General features: G+C 41.2%; 1 protein-coding gene across 1 annotated transcript; it reads left to right on the top strand.

The window, feature by feature from the left end:
* Positions 1-10,008: 10,008 nt before the first annotated feature.
* On the top strand, positions 10,009-26,314 carry acsl5 (acyl-CoA synthetase long chain family member 5; the record flags this gene model as incomplete). Its single annotated transcript, XM_080747574.1, has 21 exons — positions 10,009-10,109; positions 11,336-11,501; positions 11,916-12,027; positions 13,416-13,480; positions 13,595-13,696; positions 14,498-14,597; positions 15,030-15,208; positions 15,373-15,405; positions 15,505-15,556; positions 18,870-18,943; positions 19,465-19,542; positions 21,463-21,597; positions 21,863-21,997; positions 22,197-22,292; positions 22,660-22,732; positions 23,160-23,248; positions 24,152-24,268; positions 24,526-24,669; positions 24,986-25,087; positions 25,363-25,434; positions 26,177-26,314. The coding sequence occupies exons 2-21, from the start codon at positions 11,346-11,348 to the stop codon at positions 26,312-26,314; spliced, it is 2,052 nt and encodes a 683-aa protein (XP_080603700.1). The 5' UTR covers positions 10,009-10,109; positions 11,336-11,345.
* Positions 26,315-27,215: the final 901 nt, after the last annotated feature.

Raw genomic sequence — 27,215 nt, 5'->3', positions numbered from 1 at the left:
AGTAACTGTGACGCGGGTGAGAAGCTAACCTGCCGACGCTTAGTCGAAAGAATGACTCGTCGAAAGAGCGAGATTTCTCCAGGGGATAGGGCGGAAGTCCTTATATGACCAAACACTCTATAGTAACTACTACTATCAGAACATAGACCCATTTTGTTATTATTTAAATGAAATGGCATCACTTACCCTACCTTTAATAAACGCAAGGTTAATTTATGATATTGTGCTGTGTTAAACCATTTACCTTTCGGTATTTCCGAGCACAAATGTCATACCTGCGCATAAAAAGTAGGAATTACAAAAATCCCCAAAAGGCAGCACGCTATGAGTGTTTCAGTGCTCTGATGAAGGCTCATAGCCCAAAAAAAAAAACTTGGAAATGTCAGTACTTTGTCCTCCATTGTTTTGAAGTTTTGGATGTGCTACCTTTTAGGGATCTTTTTTCAATTCCTACTTTTTATGTATAGGCTACTGGATTTTGGGTCTAACACTTCACTGAGAAAACCCATTGCTGATGCGCAACCTCTCTTTCTTATTTATCATACCTGCACATTTGGACATTGTTTTGATCCCTTCTTCTTCAGGTCTCAGTTAACTTCAGATCAACTAATTAGTCTAATAAGCCTTTCACTGACCATCATGTTTTGGATCCTCCTGGATGATGTTTCTGGTTTTGGTCCCCTGTTTGAACTCCCACAGTCCAAAGCCAGATAGTTTAATCTGGAGCCGACTGTCCACCAGACACGTCTTGGGCTTTAGGTTCCCATGGGACTTCAGGGTGCTCTTGTGAATGAAATCCATTCCCTTTGAATGGGTTATGAATGAATGGGTTAAAAGCTTGAATGGGTTCCAAATACCATGTTTTTTAGTAATATGCATACATTAAGTCCAAAGTGAAAGTGTAGTCTTCTATCCGGGTAATACTGTATAGTTATATACTATACGGTATATGCTTTAATATCATTATTACAATATGAGAAATTAACATGTCGGATACAGTACAATATATGTTTACTGTATGCTACAAAATGAAAAATAAAAATAAAGTGACAGTTATTTTTCTCATGATATAAATGAGCTCACATTGACGATATCATAGGCAAAAGACAGTTTAAACATCGGATCCAGTTCAATGTCTGTAGACTTCAAAACGTCCTATGAAAAAAAGAAGGAAAAAATGGGGGCGGGGGGGGGGGGGGTCAATCATTTTATGGTATTCATATTGTATAATATTACCTCATAAGGCATTACTACGGTAATTAGTACTGCAGGACATTCCAAGTACCGTAAGTCACAATGCAGTAAGATAAGCACGAGTATTCTTAAAAACAAACAAGCATTAACATAGTGTTTTGCGCTAACCTTCAGACTGCCTTTCTTGCAGTACTGCATGACCATGCAGATGTTTGGCGGTTCAATACACACTCCAAAGAACTGCACCAGGTTCTCATGCTTCAATTCTTTCATCTGTCTTAAAGAGTCAGGCACACAATACCACATTCCTTTGGTCAGTGATGAAAAGTACACTTACTCAAGTCCTGTACTTCAGTGACTCCTTCCATGGCTGCCTTGGGTAATGATGAACACTGTTTACTATACAGTACATACAGATTGGACAAAATAACTTAAGTTACATAGTCAAGCTTCAATGAACGACTCTCTTTTTATGGTAAAAATGTTTTTAATTTGCACTGAATCAATAAACCAAACTAGAATGATGAGAAAACCATAATTGTCCACAGTCCAGACCCAAAACAGTTTTTCGGGTTTTCGGGATTCAAATTCAAAAGCAGCAAAGTAGCCTATCTGTTTCGAGCCTGTGGATCTGGTACTTTGGATGCTTTTGTGTGACGCTGTAGTATGAAGTAATAGGTGTAGGTATTCATAAAAAAATGAATAAAAAAAAAGTAAAAATATGTAGATAAGAGGTTTCTGCCTGAGAGTGACAATATGGTACTTTACCATAGCAAACTCTTCGATGATGGCGGGCTTTCTGACATCACAGACCATCTGGTTCTTCAAGTATTTGATGGCAACTTGATTTCCCTGCCCCCAATGAAACATTGCATAAGTTAGATATTCGTTCATTTTGTGATGGGCATATCATATGCCACTTTGTGCTGATTTCCTTGTTATTCCCTTTTCTACTTCTTAAAGTATTCTGGTTACCACTACCACTTATTAGTTTTATTTTTTATTTTATCAATTAAAGACAAAATAAAATGCCAAACGATAGGGTATGCGCATGACATCATCATCATACCCGGAAGTTATGCAGGAACGCCTACTGAGTGGCAAAAAACTACTTTCTGGCCTTGACAGCCAATACATCCAAACAGAAAAGTCCTACCTGATTGCATTAAACGATGTTAAACTCACTTTGCCACTCGATTTTCAATTCACTTTATGCATGTGCACATACCCTCTGTTAAAAAAGTGCAAGGTATTGCTAATCAGACAGAATACCTGGAAGAGGCCTATGGTTGAGTAGATGTGTTCTTTTCCTGCCTTGTCCTTCAGGCCATAGCTACAGGAGGAGACAATGGACTGAGAACCTCCACTCCAACTCTTACTGGCTGTGGTGCTCAGAGATGCCTGCAATTCATGTTGCTGTGTACACACACACACACACACACACACACACACACACACACACACACACACACACACACGCGCGCGCGCACAAACACACACAATAACATGACATTTTATTTCACAGAATGATTATGCGTATAGTGTGTGTGTGTGTGTGTGTGTGTGTGTGTGTGTGTGTGTGTGTGTGTGTGTGTGTGTGTGTGTGTGTGTGTGTGTGTGTGTGTGTGTATGCGTGCATTGTATGCCCTTGATGTGTGTTTATTGTTCTCTGTTTAACACACATCTTTTTAGCTCGAGACCTAAAAAATGTATGTAATCTCCCCAGGACCCCAATCTACAAGCTCACAATTCAAAAAATGTTTCTCTAATGCATGGATTTATTTTTTATTTTTTATGAAACTCTTTTGAAAAAGGTTTGAATTGGTTTTTAAGCTATGTGGGAATTTTCAGATTTTCTTTCTCTCCATAAAAACGGGTCGGCGACCCACATATGGGTCCTGAGTCCCCCTGTTTGGGAACCACTGTTCTAACTAGGGATGGGTATCGTCTGCGATACTTTTAATGGTATCGATCGCATGGCGTCGATACTATCGGGTATCGGTTCACGTAAAAACGAACGATACCTCTTTTCGATACTCTGGAACGCACACCTGGCCGGTCGCATCTGTAACAGTTGGGCTACTGAGAGTTTAATGACTGCTTTAGTAGGCTACACTCGTTACTGTGGAAAATAGCCGATAATAGCCTATAATGTTTATTATTATGATGATGATCCAACGTCTATACTCTCCGCTCCGCCACACTGTGTGATCATCATCATCATCACCTCTGCTCTACCGCAGCAGCCAGCGAGTCACCACTCTTTCCGTGTTGAAGTTAAACTTAAATAAAAAGTATCGAAAATGGTATCGAAAAGGGTATCGTATCGATTCCCAGGTATCGAAAAAGGTATCGTATCGATTCAAAGGTGAACGATACCCATCCCTAGTTCTAACAGACAGTGTGTGCTCCATGGGTGAGAGGAGGCTCAGACTTTAGGCTCCTTGATGATGGTGATGTCGCTGTATTTGATGAGCCACCACGAGGAGTCCTCGAGGCGCGTCTGGAGCCGCAGTTTCTGCAGGATGAGGACCCCGATGCATGAGAACGCCAGCAGACCAATGAAGGGGACGGCCACTAATATGACCAACAAGGAGATGTCTGAGGCAGATCAACATCGCACATTAGGAAGGTTAGTTAGTCGTCTGTCGTCAAAATAGTGCCTTACATTTTATCAGTGTTATCATAGTGTAATAAATTATAATATTACTGATTACCTTCAATGTAAAGTTATAATACTTCTCTCTGAATGGATCTACTTTTAGATGCTCTGAGGGAGCACACACTACATGTCCCCTATCAATAAGGGAATTCTTAATCCCCCATAAAACAACAGGAGGAGCACAGATTGTTTTATTGTTGTTGTTTTATTTATAGCAAGGAATGAGCTATACTGCACTGAGTTTCCACGGAAAGCGCATGTATAATGCGTGACACGCATTGGTATTAAAAGGCTATTTTATCTTCCTATAGTTTTTCTGCTCATGTAACTAACAGACACAAATAGTAAACCCAACAACAACCGGTAAAGCAAATTTGTAATGAGTGATTATAAGTTGACTGTACCGTTTGATAGCCATTCACAGTGCTCATTGTTGAAGCCACAATCTGGCTTGTCAGATGGCGGCTTTCCTTTTGGCCAGATCACAGATGCAAAATTGGAGGTTGGCCTGAAGTGAGCATACCACATTTTGTATGCAATTTTAATACTGCATCTCAGAAGTTTCGCTTTATAGTTTCACAAAATGTAAATACTATTTGGTAAACTTTTTACCTGATAGCTTTGGAACGACTATCAAATTGGAGGACAGGAACAAACTTCATGGTATCTTCAGTATGCTGTAGGTCATAAATGGAATAGTCCAAGTTCCTCTCTCCCTCTTCATCAAAAGTAACCAGTCCAGAAGCACCTGCAAAGGTGCAAAGGTTTTCTTAAAGCATTATTTATGAAAATGATAAACATTTGTAAATATTGATAAAAAATACATAAAAATAAATAAACCCACATATTTGAAGCAATCATGACAACTTAGGTTTTTGGGTATACAGTGGCTTCGAGTTAGAGAATATTATAAGCTCAATGTCACAACTCCTCATTTACCGATTTGTAACTGAGTAAAATATTAACACTGAGGATTTGATTGCACATTGGATTAAATAAACCTACCATCAAATCGAATGTTATTCTTGTTCTTCAACTTGAGTAGCAGCTGCCGCCCATCGCGAGGGTTTTTACCGTCTTTTAGGACCTCTTTCAACCCCATAGCATAAAGAAGCACTGCATCATGCAGATAGGCAGCGTAAGGGCTAACCTGAAATAGTACAGTCAGAATAACACAGTTCATCCGTAGACTTTTTTATTTTCTTTAATAAAATGTTAACCACTTTCTATTTGATGTCATTATACGCACACATTGAAATTTCATTTTTCAAATTAAAATATTAATAAAAATAGCAGATCTATATTTGCTATTATAGGGTCTTGAGTATAATAAATGAATACTGAGGATTCTGCTGTGCAGTGAATTGATTCTCAGTGGTGTAATTACCTCCTCCTCAGAGGTGAGATTACTCAGAAATGGAGGGTTCTTCAGCCTTTCATAAACCTGCTGAAAGAAGTCATAGTAGTCGTAGCCCTCATATGACTTCTGGCCAATGACGAAGACCATATCAAACGCTCTCATGGTGGGAGCCTGGTTAATGCCGCTGTTAATGGCTAATTTCCACAAGTTATCCTGAAGGGGAAAAAAGTATTATATTATATTTAACAAATTACTGTACAATACTGCCCATTAGGCAATTGGTAAACACTAAAAAGCTTCACAAACTGCAAAACTCAACGTAAAAAAATATAGGCCTATGTAAAAATAATAGTGTGTCCCTGAGCAAGAGACAGCTACTGTTTTTATTAACAGAAACAAATGTTTACTGCCATGGTTTACCTGGATAATGGTTGCCTTGATTCCAGGCTTAAAACTGTTTATATAATGATTTTCTGAAATGTATATGGGGTAACTAAATGTGAAATGTAGTTACTCCAGCAACAATTCAATGGTATTAGGCGGAAGTGAAAGTAGTTTTGCAGCACTTGGTGTAAAGTAAGCCAACTGCATTTACTTAAGTACTGTACTTCAGTACAGTACTTAATACTCTACTTGAGTATTTCCAATTTCCAGTATTTTTACTATTTATTATTTGAAAACGAGTTACTAGTTACTTTGTAGATTGATTATTATTATAAAAAACATATGTTAAACACTTCAACCATGTATACGTTTCGTCCATTTGAAAATAGTCAAACTACATAAAGGCCTACAGTACATTTGACATTCTGCATACTGAGTACTTTCTGTTTTTAGTACTTAAAGTACATTTTGAAGCCAATTTAAGGAAAAGAAAGAGAGTTCCAAATAAAGAGCAAAGAGAGAATAAAAAGAGCATCATCAAGTATACACAGTTTGGTATATTGTACTGTACACCAACAGCATCTTTTCCAGTAGTTGCTATCTAACTTTTTGAGTTTGAACAACTACTCGCATATGAGTCCCTTTTCTCTTCCCTATAGGTCCTCCCTTCCTGTCTCTTTTACCACTCTTCTATCTAAATAAAGCATAAATTGCAAGAAATCAAAAAAGAAAATGGGTCTTATACTCACCACACTGCCACTGGCCGCAAAATGCTGATTTAGGAAGAACACATAATCTCCATTCATCAGACCCTGTCGCTCAGCCTCCAGTAACAGAGCCATGCAGTCTTTAGTATTAGTCACAACCACCACCACTGTAAGAGACAGAGGAAGGACAGGACAACATGAAACAGTAAATACTGTAGGAAATAAAGATTATATTTAATAACTAATTATATTAAGCAGACACATAGGATATGGTGAGATTTTGTTGCATCCTAAGATCAAAGAGTACTCTCAGACAGTGTGAATATGTTTACTCAGATTAGGGATTTCTATAGGAAAGGACATAATAAACAACTCAAGTCGATCTTTTGTTTTAAGGCATGATCTTTACTAGTGAATTACATTCTGTATTATGGTAAAGACAGACGGAAAAGGGAGGGGACATATGTAACAGGCCCAGATTCACAAACAGGTAATGCTTCAAGGACACCGATCCTACCTCTTGCAACTGTTGCGATGTACTGCAAATTCTGACGGATGAGTTGCGGGTTGCTAGTGTCAAACTTTACAGTCGCAAGCACGGACACTTGGGTCTTCAGGAGGTCCTCAGTAGACCTCCACAGGGCATCAACTTTGTCCCAAGTGTTAGAGTTTAAACCCCCTCCAATCATTGCCACATGACTCCATCCAAAGAATTCCAGAGTCTTGAGAAGGACTTCTGCGCTTCTTTTAAGAGGGGGGACAAGTTTGATATAAGAATCATAAATGAATTTATTGTCCATTTTGGAGGATTGCCCTACAAAGCCAAACATGGGGATGTTCCAAGTGGATGCGATAAGACCGGTAACCTGCAAACCAAGCAATACTGTTACACCGGGAGCACACCAACAATACTACAAATATTTTGGATAATAGTGGGAAAACCCACAAGCGGTGGCACTATCTGATAAAAAAAACAACAATTCATCAAAAACGTACTCAAGCAATATTTTGGCCCCTGAATAACAGTATACCTCAGCTCCTTCAGGGCAGGCAGGACCAAAGAGGGCAGACACGTTGTCTTTCCACACCTGGTGAATGAACCCTGCTAGGGATGTCTTGGGATCGCAGTCCGAGTCCATGTACACAAACTCCAGGCTGTAGTTGCCCAGGAGGGAAGGGTTGGAGTTGACCTTCTCCACAGCCATCTGCATGGCTGAGCCCAACCGCAGCGCGCTGAAAGGCACTGATGCGTTCCAGGGAGCCTGGAAACCGATCACTAACCTCTGGGCCAGGGTCTGGTTGATACCGCTGCCGGGGACTGAGTCGGTGGTCAGCAGGAGAAGGAGCACTGACATCTGGCCAAAGCCACGGGGTGTGAATGTGGCACGGGGCATCCTTATCGCCACACTGGAGCTCTACGGAAGATACAGGATCTGCGCTCAAGTTGCAAGGCTTTAATACCCACTCCCCTGGTGATGGTCACAATCTGTAAACAGTTGTAGGGGAGGGCATAATGTAAGAGTGATAGAGAGACAGAGCATCTCAGGACAACATTCATTTTTCATTGATTGCTCTTTGCTTTTCTTTTTGCTGAAGTTGTTCAATTCAGTGCAGCCTTCAATTGCACCATTACTGTCGCATCTAGTACATTGAAATGATTGCTACTGCAGAAACTTCTGCAACAATAAAATGTATTAAGTATCATACAGTATCAACAACAAATATCACAATAAGCACACAGAGCTGGATGATAACAAAATAATCAATGCATGAATAAGTGGTAATGGTGGGTTTACAGTCATGTGTTATATTGCACACATATGCACAATGAACACATTTTGGGGTTACTGGGGTTACTTGTTCAGGATTACAAAGTTGAACTCTCTAGAATAGATTAATGTCATTGATTTTTTACTTCCGATTTCATTATGAGTATATATGAGTATATTAGTGAGAATTGAAGATATGTTTTTTATCAACCATACTGTTAATCAGTCAGTTCCAAAGGTGCTTCTGCTAGTCTATTTTCCTTGTCAAAGTGCAAGTTTATCTCATCTCTCTATCTTTGATCTTTAATGCACACACGCACGCGCGCGCACACACACACACACACACACACACACACACACACACAGAAAGAGAGTTTTGCTCAGGGATCGTAAACATTTTATTTTCAATGTCGCGTTCTTCAAGTAATGATAATTAGCCTATATCAGATTTCCACAAATACATTTTTTTAAATAATGTTTCCCAAATCACAAATAAACAGGACAAACATTTGTTTATATGCGTGTTCACTAAATCAGTGTGAGTTTACATACTGGCATTGGTTTGCAAAAAGCAGACGGTGCCTTTCTGCTGTGTGGAGTCTCACCTGTGTTCAGTTGAAGGTGATAACGATCACAGGTGCATGGGCAGATGAGACATTAGAAGGTGATGCTGTTCTAAGCTGCTCTGGCTTTTCCCCTGGGGATCTCCTATCGTCCTGTCCACTAACAACCTACTGTATGTATACTAATCACACAAGGTAATCTTTCCCAGGAATTTCACAAACCTCATCCGTTCAGCTTGCCATCTACCTGATGCGGGGCTTCAGCCGAGATACCATACAACCCCATTTTGAGTTTTCATAAGTCTGTCAGTGTAACTTTGGAGCACAGTTTGACACACAAACTTACAACGCTGATGATACGATTCTGAAACTTCACCTATATTGAAGACTTGATACTTTGTCAGTTCTTGACTTCAATACTGGCACTTTGAAATTATGTTTTTTTATAATGAAAGGGCAGCCAGCAGGCCTGTTTGTAACCTGATGCTAAGGCAGCATGTTGGGATTTAACTGAGCAATCTACCACACCTATGTATGCTGATAACCCCAAAGAAATAAAACCTTTCTAACTAGCCTATTTAGACCAATTGCCATGACTCCAACCTGGTAGGGTAAGATGAAAACATTTGGGCTGAAGGACTGTTGGACTGATTTTATCAAGGTTTTATTTGGTTTGATTGTTTCATGTAATGTATGCAGGCTCTGGCAATATCTGATAACCTCCATTCCAACTGAGCAACATTTGCTCAATTTGACATTTTGCAAATGCAATGTGTGAAGACATTTATTTAAAGCTGCAATTTCAGTTTCAGTGATTGACAGTGTGATACAAGGACATATACATTTGGCTTGAGGCAATAACTACATTTACTTTAACACACTAGCTTTTAGTTTTTTGGTGGATGTTTGCTGTGAACAAGATGCAAAGGAGAGAAGCGTGTGAGTCCTTCAACCAGTAATGTAATGAAATCAAACCTCCCGACATCCTGCCCGACCTCTGAAAATATCCTGATAATGTAGACCCTTGCTCATATAGCGGAACACTTTGTTGTTGAAATAGGTCTTTGCATGTATTTATCATGGATGAATGAAAGGACATTTGCATGAATGTTGAAGGTTCGCTCATATTCCACACACTCATTGTTTACAGTGTTATCTCATCATGGGTATCAATAATTTGGTTGATGTGGAAATTCAAGGTAAATCAATTGCAGACTATGTTTTAATATTGTTGCAGTTCTCGATGTCTGTCCGCGGGCTGCTCTGGTCTGTGTTATCAGTGTGGAAGTGATAGTGCCATAGTGGCCAAAGTTCAAAGGTTGCCTTACCTGACATGACTTCCTCATTCTCCCTATACCAGCCAGCAGACCAGGGGAAGACGATCATCTGCTCTGCAAACACACCAACACACACTGTCAGGGCATCGGAGAGGAGGACCACTGTTGAGACCCTGACACACACCACTGGCAGGTAAGCAAATCATCACTGTTGGGCAGAAACCATTATCCAGGTTTCAAATGTGTACATTTATTTCACAAAGTAAAGCCCTGCTTCATCATACAAACAAGACTGTCGCAAAAACAAGTGAAAATAGCAGATCTACAAGCACACAACGCCTTGCAACCTGAGGCGTTGTGTGCTTGTAGATGTGCTATTTTCACTAGTTGAAATCATTTTTAAAATGATAAATACAAAACGGTTTTGGACGTACAAGGCTTCCACCCGACAGCAACTAAATGTGGTGTTTTTGTCTCTGGTAGGTGAAGCAGTGCAGTTTGTTTAAACCTCAGCCACCTGATGGTACAGAGATGACAATGACAGCTAGCAGAGTTCACTTCAACTTATTAATTTACGAGTTTTACGACTGAATTCCTGTTAATGATAGTTTCCGATCCTGAATGTACAGTACGACACATGAATACGATAGAGACAGTAATTAACGTTTTGATGGTTTGGCAATGTGTTATCTAGTTGTCCTGTGCTGATGCCCTTTCTCACTTTGAACTATGGTTCACCCTGTGCTTTTATTAGGGTGGTTCATCACTCTAGGAAGAGCTGGATTGTTTCTAAGCTCTGGTTGCTATGTTGAATCAAATGCATTGTATAACATCCAAAATATCTTTGTATTTCCTTTGAACCTCACTTTCTCCACGAAAGTGAGGCTCTAAACGGGGCTACTGATTAACCGTATGTTGCTGAACTTAAATGACTTTAACCACATGAACACTAGCGTCCATGTTCTGCGGCGAACATTTGGTGAAAATAGGTTATCTCTCTGCATGTTAGAACATCGAATTTCAGCAAAATGTTCAATGTATATTGAAAAAAGGAGGGGTTTTACTATCTCGGGCATCAGTGGAGTCGTCTATCTTGCATTGCATCTTTAAGGAGGATTATTGCGCAGTGAATGCTGACTTTGACCTCACCAAGTGAAGGCCAACGAATAATAACAGAGCTGTTGTTTTATCAATGAGTTGCACAATGGGAGGTGAACCTCCTGTTAGATGTGAACATCTTTGAAATATTATTTTTTGCATCTTGTTTATTTGACCATATATGACTGTTAAGTTGATGCTTAATCATGCCAAATTCCTGGCCGAGTCCATTAAGTTCCGCAGATGGCATTTTATTTACTGAAATGTCTGTGTGACTTTTCAATTTTTATGAAACGTTTAAATTGGTCTTTCCCTCTGTAGACTGACTGGCATGGAGTTCCTATTCCAGTTGCTGTTCTCCCCACTGCCCACGTCAGCGATCTTCACACTGTTTGCCCTGGCTGCTGCTGCCCTGGTCTACCTCAACACCAGACCCACGCCCATCCGTTCCCCTGCTAGCCTCAGCCGCCAAACCCTGGGCATCAAGGTGAAATTTTTGGTTTCCACATACTGACCAAGTGCATAGAGCGATTTATTACATTGAGTATTCTTGTCAATATCAAGTGGCAACTAAGTGCTCCACAGATAGCATACTGTATCTTAGCTTTGTCTGGGATGCCTACCCAATACCCATGGCTTTGTGTCAACAGACATGTGTAGCAATTTGTGAATTTAATTTGGACAAAATCAACAAAAGGTGTTTTGACGCAAATGCAAAACGTAATCTCTGCCTGGGCGGGAATGAATTCAAGAGTACCGTAATTGATAGAAAATACATTTTGGGGGTGAACTCTCTCTTTTTAAGGAATGAGATTTTTAGAAGTTGTTGGGATGAAGAATAAGGATGATGGAAGTCACCCAATGTGGATGTACCTGTACATTATTGCATGTCCATGTGTAGGATGGAGCCAGGAAGAGTGCTGTGCTGGAAGACAACAACAACCTTCTGTCCTATTACTATGATGATGCCAAGACACTCTACGAGGTCTTCCAAAGGGGTCTGAGAGTTTCAGGTGATCACAATTCCCCTTTATACTCTTTCTCATGCTATTTATAAAATTAAAATAAAAATCTATAAACAAACAAACCCAATTGAGACATTGAATAAAACTGGCCACTGCCATTGTACTGTAATTCTACTACTAGTATCAGAAAAGTGTTTTCAGAGTTGTATTGTTTCTTAGTCTATTAAAATGACTCAACTAAATGAAAAGTTACTTGTCATTCAGGATATGAATGACATGTGAAATGCAGAGTGGTAATTCAACTCTTATAGAATATACAGATTTGCTGCCATTTAACAATACCTTCGTAGTTCGTACTCTCATATGCCCCTGTCTCCATAGACTTCCATGTAATTCATAGTGCACGGATCATGCACACCCATGCCTAGATAATGCACCACGTGTGTCCACATTGCTCACAGCTTTCAAACAAAAACATCTGAATGGAAATCCGTTCAGGCATTCATGAGATAGCAGCCATTATGTTTTCCTAAAATGTAAACAAAGATGGCTGCCATGTTTGAAAGATGGGGTTGCTATGGGGGTTAAACATGCAATTTCGCGATTGCTATCATGCCTACTACATTTTTTGGGGTCAAAAAAAATGTTTTTGAAAAAAAAAATGTTTTTTTTTTTTTTTTTTCAAAAACGGGAAATTTCCGGGTTCTACGGGCATGGCAGGGCGGTACAACGGGATTTTTTCGGGATTTTCGGCCATAGCAGCAAATGAGTTAACAGTACATTTCAATGCTAATTAAATGAACACTCCGGATTTTACAGTATAGGGCCGGCTGTGGTTCAATTGCTTGTGGCATGTAGTCTGCTATGAATGGCAAGCACACCACATTAAAATGAAAAGACATGCATGCAAGGTACATGGACTACTATTGCCCTAAGGACAAATGGGCAATAGCAGTCTATGTACCAAGCAGGTACTGGCATTACAACAGGAGTTGGTCCCTGGACACTGCACTGTGGCTGGCTGTTCACTGCGAAGTAGTTTGCATGAGTGGGTCAAATGCAGGACAGGTTTCTATGATCATAATAGGATTAGGATCATAAAAGTAACATAATATCACCATATCAGTATTTAGTATGGGTTTGAGTTCAAAGTATTTCTACAGTGAATTAACCCTTTCTTTTAATTTGACCTTTATTTATATTCAATCCTAGAATAGAAAATTATAGGCAAAGCCTGTTTCCTATATTTGTGTAGGCTTTGCCTATGTACGGAATCACCTCAACCTCTTTTTACTTGTTTTGCATCCCTATCAGATAACAATGAAGTTAGCTGAAACTTTGAATTACGTCACGTTTGTTCAAACTTGCCTACCGTGTAACCAATGATGGCACTATTATATTTGTTTCAGTAATCCCATTCCATCTTTGTACTGTAGGTAATGGGCCATGCTTAGGCTACAGAAGCCCAGGAAAGCCATACCAGTGGTTGAAGTACAAACAGGTACATTATCAACACATGAACACATTTGGGCCATGTGTAAATATAATTAAATATGGCAGTGAGCTGCTGTTGCACTGTCAAAATGACCGTTATGCCACTATTGTCTTTCTGAAGGTGTCTGATAGGGCAGAGCATTTGGGATCAGGGCTTCTTCACAGGGGCCTGAAGCCGAACCCTGATACCTTCATTGGCATCTTTGCCCAGAATAGACCTGAGGTAAGAATGAGAAGGGAAGGACAGGTTGACTTCAGCAGGGGGGGCTCAAGCTAGAGATGACCTTTCGGACAAGATGACACTGCTGAAGTTGTCCCTTTCTAGTCCAGGGGTCTTCAACAGGGGGTCAGGGACCCCTAGGGGGTCCTCAGTTACTACAGGGGGGCCGCCAAATCGTTGTGTGATAAGTTCATGTTTTTTACATTAACCACTTGAACCCTAGCATCCCTATTCTGAGTGGAACATTACCCAAAAATAGTAGATCTACAAGCTGCGAGGCGTTGTAAGCTTGTAGATTGGCTATTTTTGTCAAAGAAGAGCAGAGACAAGTATTTGATGGTTCAAGTGGTTAAATGTCGGAAAATACACATTAGTGATACAGACCTGAGTTACTTAACAATTGTACGCTGTTTTTTGTTTACACCAAACCTCTTTGCCAAAACTTGACTATCTAAAAGCTCACAATGTGTTGTTTTGCGACACATTGTGAGCCTGTAGATCGGCTATTGACTATCGCCTGTATGCTGGTGTTCTAAATGGTTAGTTTGGAGGGGGACTGTGTCACAGCTTGTCAGGGTGCCCAGGGTATTCATCAGTGCTCCTGGAGATGACGTACATACTTTATAATGGATATTCCATTCACAGACACCAACTCGGCATGGGATTTAGACTGAGGAAAAATGGGACCATCAGTTCATGGTCAAGTTTGTCCTTTCTGAAACATTTAATGTGGATAAAATGAACCCTTTCACACAGGTCAAACGATCACTGGTGCAATATCAGATATTATGTTTTCATTCACAGTGGATTATTGGTGAATTGGCCTGTTACACCTACTCCATGGTTGCCGTTCCCCTGTACGACACTCTGGGTCCTGAGGCTCTTGTGTTCATTATTGACAGAGGTAATTGGGCTCTCTGTTCTTCCACTATTTGCGCCTCATTAATGGTGTTAATTACATGGCTTGGTTTAAATCTAGTAATCCCTGGAGTTCCACAGGGATCTATGCTTAGCTCTGCTTTCTTTTACTTGTACTAATCCTCTTTGCACATTTCACCTTCACGTTTGCTTATTAATTTAATTTGATGTAATCTGAACATCGCTGACCTGCTTTCACAAGACCAATTATACCATACATGAGCTCATGGCTTTAAAGGCTCGGGTTGTAAATGAACACATTATGTTACACGCGTTCAAAACCAACTTGATATTTAAACAATATAGTTCAAAGTTGTGGAATAGCTTCAATCATTATGCACTGTTTAGAATTGATGGAACCAGCATCCAGGATCACCATTGCAGATATAATGTTGTTTTTTTGTGTACGTGCTTACAGCGGAGATCTCCACGGTGTTGTGTGACAAACAAAACAAGGCTGAGATGTTGCTGCAGAACCGAGAGAAGGGGCAGACACCCGTACTCAAGAACATTGTCATCATGGATTCCTTTGACTCTGAGCTGGTGGAGCGAGGAGCCAAGTGTGGCATGGATATCCTGTCCTGGGAGGCTGTAGAGGTGAGGCAAATGGACACAACCATTGATGACATAAAGACAGGTTTCAATTTATTTAAAACATTTTAAAAAGTGGGGGGGGGGGGGGATTTTGTCATACGACAAACAGCAGAAAGGGCTGATCTACAAACTGTGTGGTGGTTCCTAATGCTAAAGTTGTTTTTCAGACAATGGGGAAAAACGATCTCCAAAAGCCAGTTGTAAGTACAAACGTGCACTCATCTCTACTGCATTTACAGTATCGGGTGCATAACAGATCATGGTGATATTAATTTGTTTAATCTATGTTCTCCTCTCAGCCACCAAAGCCAGATGACCTCAGTATCATATGCTTCACCAGTGGCACTACAGGTGATCCTTTACTCCATTCTCTTGATTTTCTTGGCTTCTTTTTATCACGTCATTGTTTAAAAATAATAAAATGTGTGTGTGTGTGTGTGTGTGTGTGTGTGTGTGTGTGTGTGTGTGTGTGTGTGTGTGTGTGTGTGTGTGTGTGTGTGTGTGTGTGTGTGTGTGTGTGTGTGTGTGTGTGTGTGTGTGTGTGTGTGTGTGTGTGTGTGTGTGTGTGTGTGTCTGGGGTACGATATGAGTTACATTTCTTTGCTATTTATTATTTGTTTATACATGTTTTTTTCTGTTTTTTCTTCTCTCTCATAAGCCCCCCTAGGGTTGCAATCTAAAATCTGTGAAACCTGGACCTCTAATCACTTAATCTGTAGTCTTGCGTGGCCAGACTGTTGACTCTCACGATTTGCAAATGCTCCCGTCATCTAGTCTGTGGCAACGGAAGTCTTATGATGAGTATGGGATAAAACGGATGTGACGCACCCGCTCCCTTGGTGCAGTAGCGATTCCTACTGGAAGCGTTGTCGTCTTTCAATATTTTTGGGGCATTATTTCGTCTTTCTCTGGTGGTGTTGGTGATACTTCCATGACGTTTCTTAAACTATACGCACATAACGAGTATATGCCGCTCGAATGACTGTGCTAGTGTTTTTCTGTTATGTTTCCAATGGGACTACAGTTCCATGCAGCCGTGACTATTTCCGATACTTGCCGCTCGGGAGCTGTCGTTCCAGACTCTATATAGCATTCAGAGATGGAAGAATAGTTGTCTGGCTACGGGAGACTACTTAATCTGGAACAGTGATTCTCAACCTTTTTCATGTCCCCTCCCGCTTCCTCAGGTGACGCCTTTGGTGATCAAATTTCTCTTTTGGGTCTCTCCAGCTAAAAGGTTTAGGAATCACTGCTGTAGATGACTGCATGGCATCATGAGCCAGGCCGATTATTGTGTTCTCCGTCAGTTATGCCAGTTCCCACCTGATGTCGTATGGAAGTTCTGACTGATCCAGGCCGTATTGAATAACTGCTATCTTGCATAATGTCTTTAGACTCGGATTTAAATCTAAGATGGACAGTGAGTCTGTGAATGAGTACCCTCCAAAGATGATGGCACAATCTCTCACCAGGCAGCAGCAGCCCTCAGCCCTCCAATGGCCTTCCCCCTTGGGCTTAACCTCCTTCCAAGTATAGGCCATTGGATCGAATTTCCACATATCAAGACAGAAGTCATCTTTGTTCACACCTAATAATATGTACAGTTCTCCATTGTAAGCAAAGGCTGAATGACAGTACCGTTCCTTTGGAAGAAGCTGTGCAGAAGGTATGCTAAGCCAGCAATTGGTCTCTGTGTCAAACACTCTGATGTTGTTGAAGACCTGCTGGTCCAAGTCTCCCCCAAATAGAATCATCTTTGTCCCGATGATGGTGGCAGAGTGCCTTGATGGAACAGGGGGCGTAGTACCTCTTGTGTTAATTAAATGCCAGACCATTGTGGTGGTGTCCAGCTTGTATATGTCACTGTCATTCTGTAGGTCGATTCCTCCATAGATATACATGACTTTTCCTAAGACACAGGCTGAGTGGTCGAGCCTCCCATTTGGAACAGACCCAGAAACCTTTGGCCTGAACCATCTGTGAGTGTCGACATCAAATGTATAAAGAACGTTGCTGGGTGTGCCAGCCACAGTCAATCCCCCCCAGATGTAGATATCCTCTATCAGCACAGCTGTGTGGTATTTGCGCATGGAGGGAACCTCAAGGGGACGAAGTTTTCCTCTCTTTCTCTTCCATGTCACTCGGGGCAACCTTGTCCATTGCAGAGACAATGTGTTGAAGATGTACACGTTGATCTGATCCTTTGGAGGTCTGCTACCGTAACCTCCAAATGAGTACACTTTGTTACCCACTGCCACAGCTGCATTAAAAACATGTCCACCGTTTGGTGGTGATGGCACATTCACTGTCCAGCGCAACATTTGACAGACCAGACAAAACTGGAAAAGTCAAACCTTAATCCCTTTTTACACAAGCTATGACTTATATTGGAGGGCAGCCTATATATGACATCGTTCATCTATGATGTCAGTGTGATGTCATGGCATCTAGATTTGGCCAAATTTCAGCCAGAGACCTTTTCCATTTAAATTGTAAGTTCTAAAAAGTAAAATATTAAAGCGGTGATTCTCAACCTTTTCCAATGACACCCTTTGCTTGCAAAGATGACCAAGTGACTTTACAATGTCTTGTGGGTGCGTAGATGGCTGAGGCTGATACTTGCATGGAATGACCAGTTGCAGTGAGGGCATGTGATGGTTTGGGGCTGGCTAGGTGAGGGTGAAGAACCGATTCTGGTCTTGCAGAGCGGTCGCTTCTGTATGGCGTCATGGATGCGGCACTTGCCATGTTTGACTGCATGCGACAGTTGGAGCGGTATTGTGCATCGGCCTCCCAGGTCTCTTCATCCAGACAACAGCTTTCGAGACCATTTGGGTGTCCATATAGCATTTTCGCTGGCCGCCTTGTGAACGTTTGCCATAGTGTGGTTTGTCGTACAGCACCCTTTTTGGTAGGTATTCATCTGGCATGCGGCATGCATGGCCATAGTACATGTGCCCTACCCTAATACCTCTCAGGCCGCCTCCATGATAGACCTAGTATACTCTGTCACGGACCCTGCGGTCTGCAGACTTGGACCTCCTCTCTGTCCCCAGTGCAAAAGCGAACCTTCGGCGACAGAGCCTTCAGTGTGGCAGCCCCCACCCAGTGGAACTCTCTCCCAATGGAGATTCGCCAGACACCTATTCATTCATTCACTTCGTTTTTTGTTTAGTTTTAGGTATATGGTTTTCTAAAGCGCCTTGGGTTCATGAAAGGTGCTATATAATGCAAGTTATTATTATTATTATTATTATTACAGTGTGGCCTCCAAACTTGCTACAGTTGACGTTGAGTATGTTCGTGAAGTCCACGTCTCTGTGCTCTTTCTCTGAATGCTCTCTCCCCCACACACACGCCACACGTCTCTCTCTCATGGGTGTGAATGCGAGAGCCGCCTGCTAAGCCCTATCTCAACGTGTTCTGCTGCCTATTCTACAAGCTAACTAGATGGCCAAACCACACAGACACTCATTATTACCAAAGGCTCAGTAGAAATCTTACATTCTACTAATGATTTTTGGCCACAGATACTAATATCGATGGCCATACGGCCCCACAGTGGCTTGGTGTGTCTGCCTTTACACAGCTTGGGTCACTCAGCCTGATGGAGCTAAGAGCTTTGTAGTGGGCCCCCTAACTCTGCAATTATGTGCTTCCCCAGGAAACCCTAAGGGAGCTATGCTGACCCATGAGAATGTTGTCTCTGATGCTGCTGGCATGATCAAAAGCTTTGAGGTACAGTATTGTATATATTCCTGCACTTAATAATCACACTTTCGTAACTGCATTTTAAGCCATTTATACTGGGATGACTGGAGTCCTCCAGGTCTCTATACTAGCCCCCCTCCTGTTTTTGCCCTGCACTGAAGTGGTTTTCAACCCTTTTCATATCAAGATCCATTATTTATTATTCGGCATTTGAGCCACAGACACCATTTGATGAGATTTAGCCTCTCAGTGTTTAAGATCTATTAGGGTCCATTTGGTTACCATCTCCAACACTTAGCTGGGGACCACCTGGAATCCCTTCAAGGCCCACTGGTTGAGAACCACTGCACTAAATGTCTTTGCTCAAAATAGCCCAAGTACAAAATCACAATGGGTCACCTTGCTACAAGTTTCTTACATGAAAGGATATCTGACTATGAGCACAAATGTGCCTGGGGGTTAAAGTCGGTTATGGATAATCACAGCATGAAATCAGTAAATTATTTTAAACATGCCTGATACTAATGAGGGCCTCTTGTTTCTCACAGATAGCTGTTGCACCAAATTCTCAAGATGTCAGCATTTCTTTCCTGCCTTTGGCGCACATGTTTGAGAGGGTTGTGCAGGTAAAATATGGACACTGCAACTGCATATCACAATAAAATCCAGAGTGTTAAGGCATGGTCACACATCTGCGTCAGGAGTCACTGAAGCCAATGCAAGCCAACGGTTCAGACCCATCAATTTCCCATGCTGGTCAGAGCCGGCTCTGGTGCCAGTTTTCTGGTGTGCAATTAATTTAACTTGGTTGGCGCGGTTGGCCCACTGAAAGAAAACTACAAGCAAAATGGCTGCCAAAAGGGATTCAAACATTTCTTTCGGGAGAGTGTTTTTTGCAGGTCTTTCAGTCCAAGTGTATCAAAAAGGCAACTGGGTTAAGGCAGTGGAAGATTGTGATTGGCTGCGCGGAGGTGACGAAAGTCGGGGAGACGGAGATACACCTAAACCTAACCTTAACCCTAAACTCAGTAACTAAAGCTGGTGAATGCTAACCTGGTGAAATGCTAACCTGCCAACGCTGGTGAATGCTAACCTGGTGAAATGCTAACCTGCTGACGCTGATGAATGCTAACCTGGTGAATGTTAAACTGGTCGGACCAACGGTGCTTAACCCAGTTGCTTTTTTGATACTCAGACTGAAAGACACTCTCCTGTTTCTTTCCTAATGGTTGACACCGGTCAAAGTTTGCCAATGTCGAACTCCAAGCTTAAGGAAAGGCACGCTGAAAGCGACATGCTTCAAATCGGTAAATACGCTGTATACCTTCCCTTTAGTCCCATAGAATGGAAGTGAACCGGTAAGGAGTGGTGGAAAAAGCTCACATTTCTTAAGTAAAAGTATCAATACTGCAATGTAGAAGTAGGCCTACTCCGTTACAAGTAAAAGTCCGGAATTCAACGTTTACTTGTGTACCAAAAGTAAAAGTACTCATTATGCAGAATGTCCCATTTCAAGTTTTCAAATGTATAGAAATCGTTTGAAAATGGCAGATCTACAAGTTCACAAGTTAACTGGTAACATTTTCAAATGAGTGGAGTAAAAGAACAATATTTGGATCCAACTTGAAGTGGAGTAGAAATGAAAGTATTTGAAATACTCAAGTAAAGTGCAAATAACTCAAGTGTACTTAAAGGAGTAGCTCACCCCCAAAATGATTTTTTTTCTGTTGATTACTCACACCATGGAGACTAGAGTTCAATAATATTTTTAGTTTTTTGTCGCATTCCTAAGACAAAAATGTGATAACAATAAATGTACCCCCATTCGTTCCGGATGGGGACCCGTTTCCGGAATCAATGGGGGCAAATTTACTCAAATCAAAATGTTATCTTAGGAATGTGACAAAAAACAAAAAATATTATTGAACTCTAGTCTCCATGGCGTGACTAATCAATAGAAAAAAAGTAATTTTGGGGATGAACTACTCCTTTAAGTACCTGTAGTACTTAAGTAAATGTATTTAGTTACTTTACACCACTGCTGGTAAGCAGATTCTTTTGTGCTTCTGACGCGTGTGACCATGCCCTTAATTCAAGTTCAACTCGATGTAAAAATGCCGGGTTGTTGATCCATGGATATCGTCACTGTCTGGCCAAAACCTCCTAACTCCATTTTTGAGGTTTTAGATTTTTTGGCATAAATCAGGGCCATTGAACACCCTTTACGTCTGTGTGTTGGTTAAAATAATATTGAACCAATGGAAAGTAGTAAAAAGCCCTTCGGTCAAAACCTCCTAACTCCACTTGAGCTCATTTTCTCGAAAATGAACATTTTGGAGTTAAGAGGTTTTGGCCCGACAGCAGAGATACGCAAAGTACTGGATTGCTTGACATTTAATGTCAGTTTGTTTATAATACTGTATATATTTCTTAATTATGTAATTTCTTCTACCGTTCAGTGACATTTTATGTTGCCATTCTCTTGAATGAAGATGGCTTTTAAGAATAATTCAAAAGAAAATGACAGCTTTGCTGTGTCCTTTCAGGCAGTGATGTATGGTTCTGGAGCCAAAGTGGGCTTCTTCCAGGGGGACATCAGACTCTTGCCAGATGATATGAAAGCCCTACAGCCCACTATTTTCCCTGTGGTGCCTCGACTTCTCAACCGTGTCTATGACAAAGTCAGTCCCAGCAACACACTGTCTGCTAGACTAGACCATTCATATCCAAACTCTAAAGCCTGATTTATAATTTGTTGTATGGCGGTGTTACGTGCAGAAAATGATTGATTTACAAGCTCACAACACGTCACAGATGCAGGGTGTTGAGGGCTTGTATTCTCAGCAGGCAACACCGTTGTACAATGAGCATAAATTGGGCATAACTCAAATGACTCTTTGGGGTCGTTGTCTTAAGAAATATGTGAACATAGAATTGTCTCTATAGGTTCAGAGTGGAGCCAAGACACCTTTTAAGAAATGGCTGTTGAACTTCGCTGTGGAGAGGAAACTTGCAGAAGTAAGGGAAGGTGTCATCAGGAAAAACGGCATATGGGACTCACTCATCTTCCACAAAGTCCAGGTAAGTGTAATATTTGCACATGGGCTATAATGGCTGACAGCTGGCCAGCCGGACCATTTACTGCATGTCACTCCCTTACTCTTTCTCTGCGTTTCTCTCTCCTCTGTCTGTAGCCATCCAATAAAGGCTGTGTACAAATAACTAAAAGGGGGGGAAGTAGCTCTCTAAATACTTGTGCTTGAACGTGTCTTGGTTCAAGGAGTCTCTAGGGGGACGCGTGCGGGTCATGGTAACGGGAGCTGCACCCATCTCTCCATCCGTTCTCGACTTCCTCAGGGCTTCTCTGGGTTGCCAGGTAAAGCTTCAGTGTCTTTATTTCACAGACTTCTATATTCGGACTTCGCTTTGAATGGAATATCAACAAACTAATAAAGTACATTTTTACTTTTGTAGCACATTTGATCTTGATGCCATTCTTCATTCTGTGTTTACTATTTTGTTGTCTCATTATTTATGATAGGACTTTATTTTGTCTCCATTGGCGTTGACCAAATGTTATGAACTACTGTATTAATAATAATACTGTAAAACATGCAGAAATCAGTACTCCTACACACAGTCACAGCTAAAATATAGGTCTGGTATTGACTGGTTCATGTTGACAACCCAGTTAATGTACAGTCGCCTGATCCTATACTCTTTGATTTGATTGGTTCCATTAGATTTTCGAGGCATATGGCCAAACAGAATGCACTGCCGGCTGTACCTGCACTATGCCTGGAGATGCCACCTCTGGTATGTATTATTCTTCGCCACAGGAAACACATTGGGGCCCCATCTTGCCTTACCCTATATTGCCTAAACTTTTGGGGCATTTTGTACTATTTTGAAAAACATTTTAAAATCGTAAAATATAGCTTATCTACATTTTGTCTACATTTGCGTTTACAGTTTGTCTATTTGAGCTATTTTGAAATGTTTTTCAAAATGTTAACAAAAAATGCACATGGTCTTCTCACCCTGTTACCGACTAGGCATCTGCCACTCAACATTAAATCAGCAACAGTTGCAACTTTCTAATTTTGCAAAAACGGATTATGTAAGACTTTAAATATATCTTACTGTTTGGAAGGAGACCTAGACAGTTGCCACATGCAAAGCTTAGAATGTTTGATCATCATGTTTGCCAAGCAGAACATTAGTTATGATTTGATTTCCATAGGCCATGTTGGGATTCCAGTGCCGTGCAATGTGGTGAAGTTAGTGGATGTTGAGGAGATGAACTACTTTGCCTCCAATGGTGAAGGAGAGGTAAGTCTAAATTAGCACTACATTGATGCTTAATTCACAAACTGAACACCTATTACTGTTGCCTCCATTGTTGGCTGCAGTACAGATTGCACAGGGAAGCCAAGCCATGCTGTTCTTGTAGGGGACCCCAGACTTCTCTTTTGTTGCCAGTTGCCCCATTAGCCAGCAGATGTGGCCGTTAGCCAGCTTTGACTGGTTAAATGTATGTAATTTGACATACGTTTTATTATCAATAAAGATGTAAAAGTTATCTGGAGGCATCATATAAAATAAAAAGAATGGCAAACACTCCAAAGTACTCCTGGTACCGATTGTGAGTCTCTTGAGCCGTGCACCTGCCAAACTGTAATTGGATGGACTGAATGTGACGGTTTTAGTTTCTACGTGGAACTGGAGGCATCCATGGCCACTCCAGGCCAGTGTGGCGATATAATCCTCAGTCTGCCCCGTGACTTCCACTTCCTCCCAGCTGGATGTGTCAGGAAAACCTCCCTGGGGAGGTGGCCACAAGGTATCCTTACTAGATGCCCAAACCACCTGGACTGGCTCCTTTCTACGCAAAGGAGCAGCGGCTTTAGTCAGAGTCCCTCACGGATGACTGAGCTTCTCGCCTTATTAATCCCTATTATCCCTGAGGAAACTCATTCCAGCTTTTATTTAATGAACTACGTTATCATAACCTTGGGTCACAGCACTATGTTATAACCTTGCATCGCACGCAGCACATAATTGAATGTGGAGGTTGTCTTACCAACCTGTCACAACACAGGTGATTTTATTAATTAGGACCCACTCGAAGGAACTAATTGGTGATATCAGCTGTTTGGCTGGAATAAGCCAAACAATAAGTAAAACCTTCTGTTTTAATTGATCGTATGTTTGTGTTTTCATGGTCTCTGCTAGGTGTGTGTCAAGGGCAAAAATGTGTTCAAGGGGTACCTGAAAGACCCGGAGAAGACTGCAGAGGCCCTGGATAAAGATGGGTGGCTTCACACTGGGGACATCGGTAAATGGCTACCGGTAAGACCAAAAGACACATATTGTAACATACAGTCCACTTCTGTGTTATACTCTAGTTTAAATGTACTGCAAGTGTCCTTTTTTAGTGGTTCATAACAGATAACACTTTAATAGCGATGTTTTAACTCATGCATTCTAAACGTATACATACTGTAAAATGCATAAGGTCATGTATAGTCATGAAAATACTGCAACGTTTAAATTTGGATTCAAATGACTGCATATGATATGAATGAAACTTTTGTGCTCCATATCAGAGTGGAGTGCTGAAGATTATTGACCGAAAGAAGAATATTTTCAAGCTGGCTCAGGGGGAGTACATAGCACCAGAGAAGATTGAAAATGTCTATATACGCAGCGAACCCGTAGCCCAGGTGTTTGTGCATGGAGACAGTCTACAGGTAAATCTAGTCAACACCCCCAGGGTGGGAGGTGTTAACCACTTACAGTATGGTCCGTAGAGTTTTGAATACAAATGTTTAGAAAATTTGCTCCAAAACAGGGATGCCAGGGTTGATGTAGGCTAGTTAACATACTTAAAAAAAAATCGGACTACTTTTCTCCAAAAGAAAATGCTTTAATTCATTTAATTCTGTCTGACCAGAATCGGGTATAAAAACGTATCCCCACTGGAGGCATGGGTTTCCCCCCTACATCCCTCCCACGCAAACCCTATGTGATCCCTCACTCGTCTGTCTATGACCCCTCTGTCTCTAGTCTAGCCTGATAGCGATTGTGGTGCCAGATGCTGAGGTCCTTCCAAGCTTTGCTCAGAAACTAGGCGTGAATGGTTCACTGGAGGAACTATGCACAAACCAGGTAAGGATTCTGTCAGATGTGCTGTTCATTATACAGATGATGCTTTGTGATAAGCGTTTGTTTATTGCCCCTGCTTCCTTCCAAACTGAAGAAAGATGTCAAAATGTAAAATACCCGATATGTATGAATACTGTATAACTTAATGCCAAATGGACATCATGCTTTAGTTTAGAGGGACATTTTCAAATAAACTGTTCTATAATGATTTGTCGATTTAAGGTTAACTCCTTATGTGATTATTTGGCTGTGATCACCAAATTATCTTTCCCTTGCAGGAAATCAAGAAGGCTGTTCTTTCTGACATGACCAAACTGGGCAGAGAAGGAGGACTCAAGTCATTTGAGCAGGTCACCATCAGTTGCAAACTAATTGACTATTGTATACATGTGTAAAACTATATTGGACTATTAACAGACAGATGCTCTACCTGTCAGAGTTACAGTACCATAACATTAAAGAAATGTCTCCATCTGCTGGTGGACTAAAGCCTCGCAGCAGATAGCTGCTCTACAGCATCTGTGAACAGCTTGAGGTTAATGTCAACTTTTATTTGTTTCCAATGTTAACCCAGGGGTGTCGCACCAAATTCTGGGCCCTGGGTACAAGGATTCACTGTGGGCCCCCCATGAATGTTCTTCATAGCGGGAGGGGGTTTAACCCATTTAGACTGGGAACGCATTATTACACGTTATGTTGTGCTTTAACTATTGAAAATACAAGCTCACAGCGCTGCAAGCTTGTAGATCTGCTATTTTAGAAAAAGTCTATATTTCAAGTTTTTGAAAAACCTGTTTCTATATCAGTGGTGCTCATGTGACGGACACCCAAAATGATATGTATTTGGCCACGGACCCCCATCTCAACAAATGTTTGCTTAAAAAATACATATATTCAAAGATTTGCACACATTTTCAAAAATAGCAGATCTACAAGCTCCCAGCGAGCTTGGACATCTGCTATTTTTCAATAGCTATAGTATAAAATAATTCCAGGTCCCTCCACCTTGGGCCCTAGTAACTCAGTCCCACTCCCCCCTCCCCCCCTTTGTGACGCCTCTGATGTTACCACATGGTTTCCTCTCACCTACAGGTGAAGGCTTTGCATCTCCATCCAGAGCAGTTCACCATTGAGAATGGTCTTCTAACTCCTACACTCAAGGCCAAGAGGGCAGAGCTGAAAGCACTGTTCCAGTCACGGATAGATGAACTTTACGCCAGCATCCAGTAATTGGACAAACCCATGCACCACAAGAGCCTTCTATTTTGGCTTTCTGCTTTTGACTTTGACATTAAAACATGATTCAATTCTTTGTTCATGCAGTAGTTCAATTATTTTACTTAATTCCACCACATATTGCTTAAAGTTATGAAGTTTTGTTACAGAGCCCGTAGTTCTAAACAAGACACATAATTCCTGAAAATAGTGTACAAAGACCCATTGTCTTCTACTGTGAAATGTACATGCAGCCTACACTAACGTTTTCCCCTATTCAAGTACTAGATACTTTTATATTTTTGGGGCCTTTATTCATATTACAGTAGATAGACAGAAAACAGTCGAGAGATGGCATGCAGCAAAGGTCGTCGGGATCGGGATTCGAACCCGCGACACGCTGTCTAGGCATCTGGGCCTATGTGGTATATGCCTGGACCTCTGGGCCAATGAGCGCCCCCTACTAGATACATTTAAGAGAACATGCAAGTGTGTTTAAACTTAAGGCTAATATAATCCTTGAGAACCACCTCAGTGTTGGAAATGTTAATTGGACTCATAATAAACACTTAACTCCTTGAGAATAGCTTAATAGCTTTATGAAAAATGTGCTTATGAAGTGGACCACTTTGTATCGGGGTCCAATCACAACTACGCAAGTGGCGTAGGGGATTTTCCAAGCTGATGATCTGTCTATATATGCCCTACTGTCAGCCACAGAGGCACCAGACAACCACCAGCATCTCTCCTCCTCCTGCTGAACAAAAAAACAATATTAAACCTTTAATTTATTATTCCTCCTGGAGTTGTATTTTGTTAAGGGCAGAACTATTAATATATTGAGTATTGACAATACACCAGTGTCTGCTGCACTGCTCCATACAGAGAAAACCAGCAGTGGTGCCTGCCAGGCGAG

Source organism: Nannobrachium achirus (genome assembly GCF_963921795.1).
Source record: "Nannobrachium achirus genome assembly, chromosome: 18".
Classification (NCBI taxonomy): domain Eukaryota; kingdom Metazoa; phylum Chordata; class Actinopteri; order Myctophiformes; family Myctophidae; genus Nannobrachium; species Nannobrachium achirus.
The sequence above is the reverse complement of the archived record's forward strand: the minus strand, read 5'-3'. Positions and strand labels throughout refer to the sequence as shown.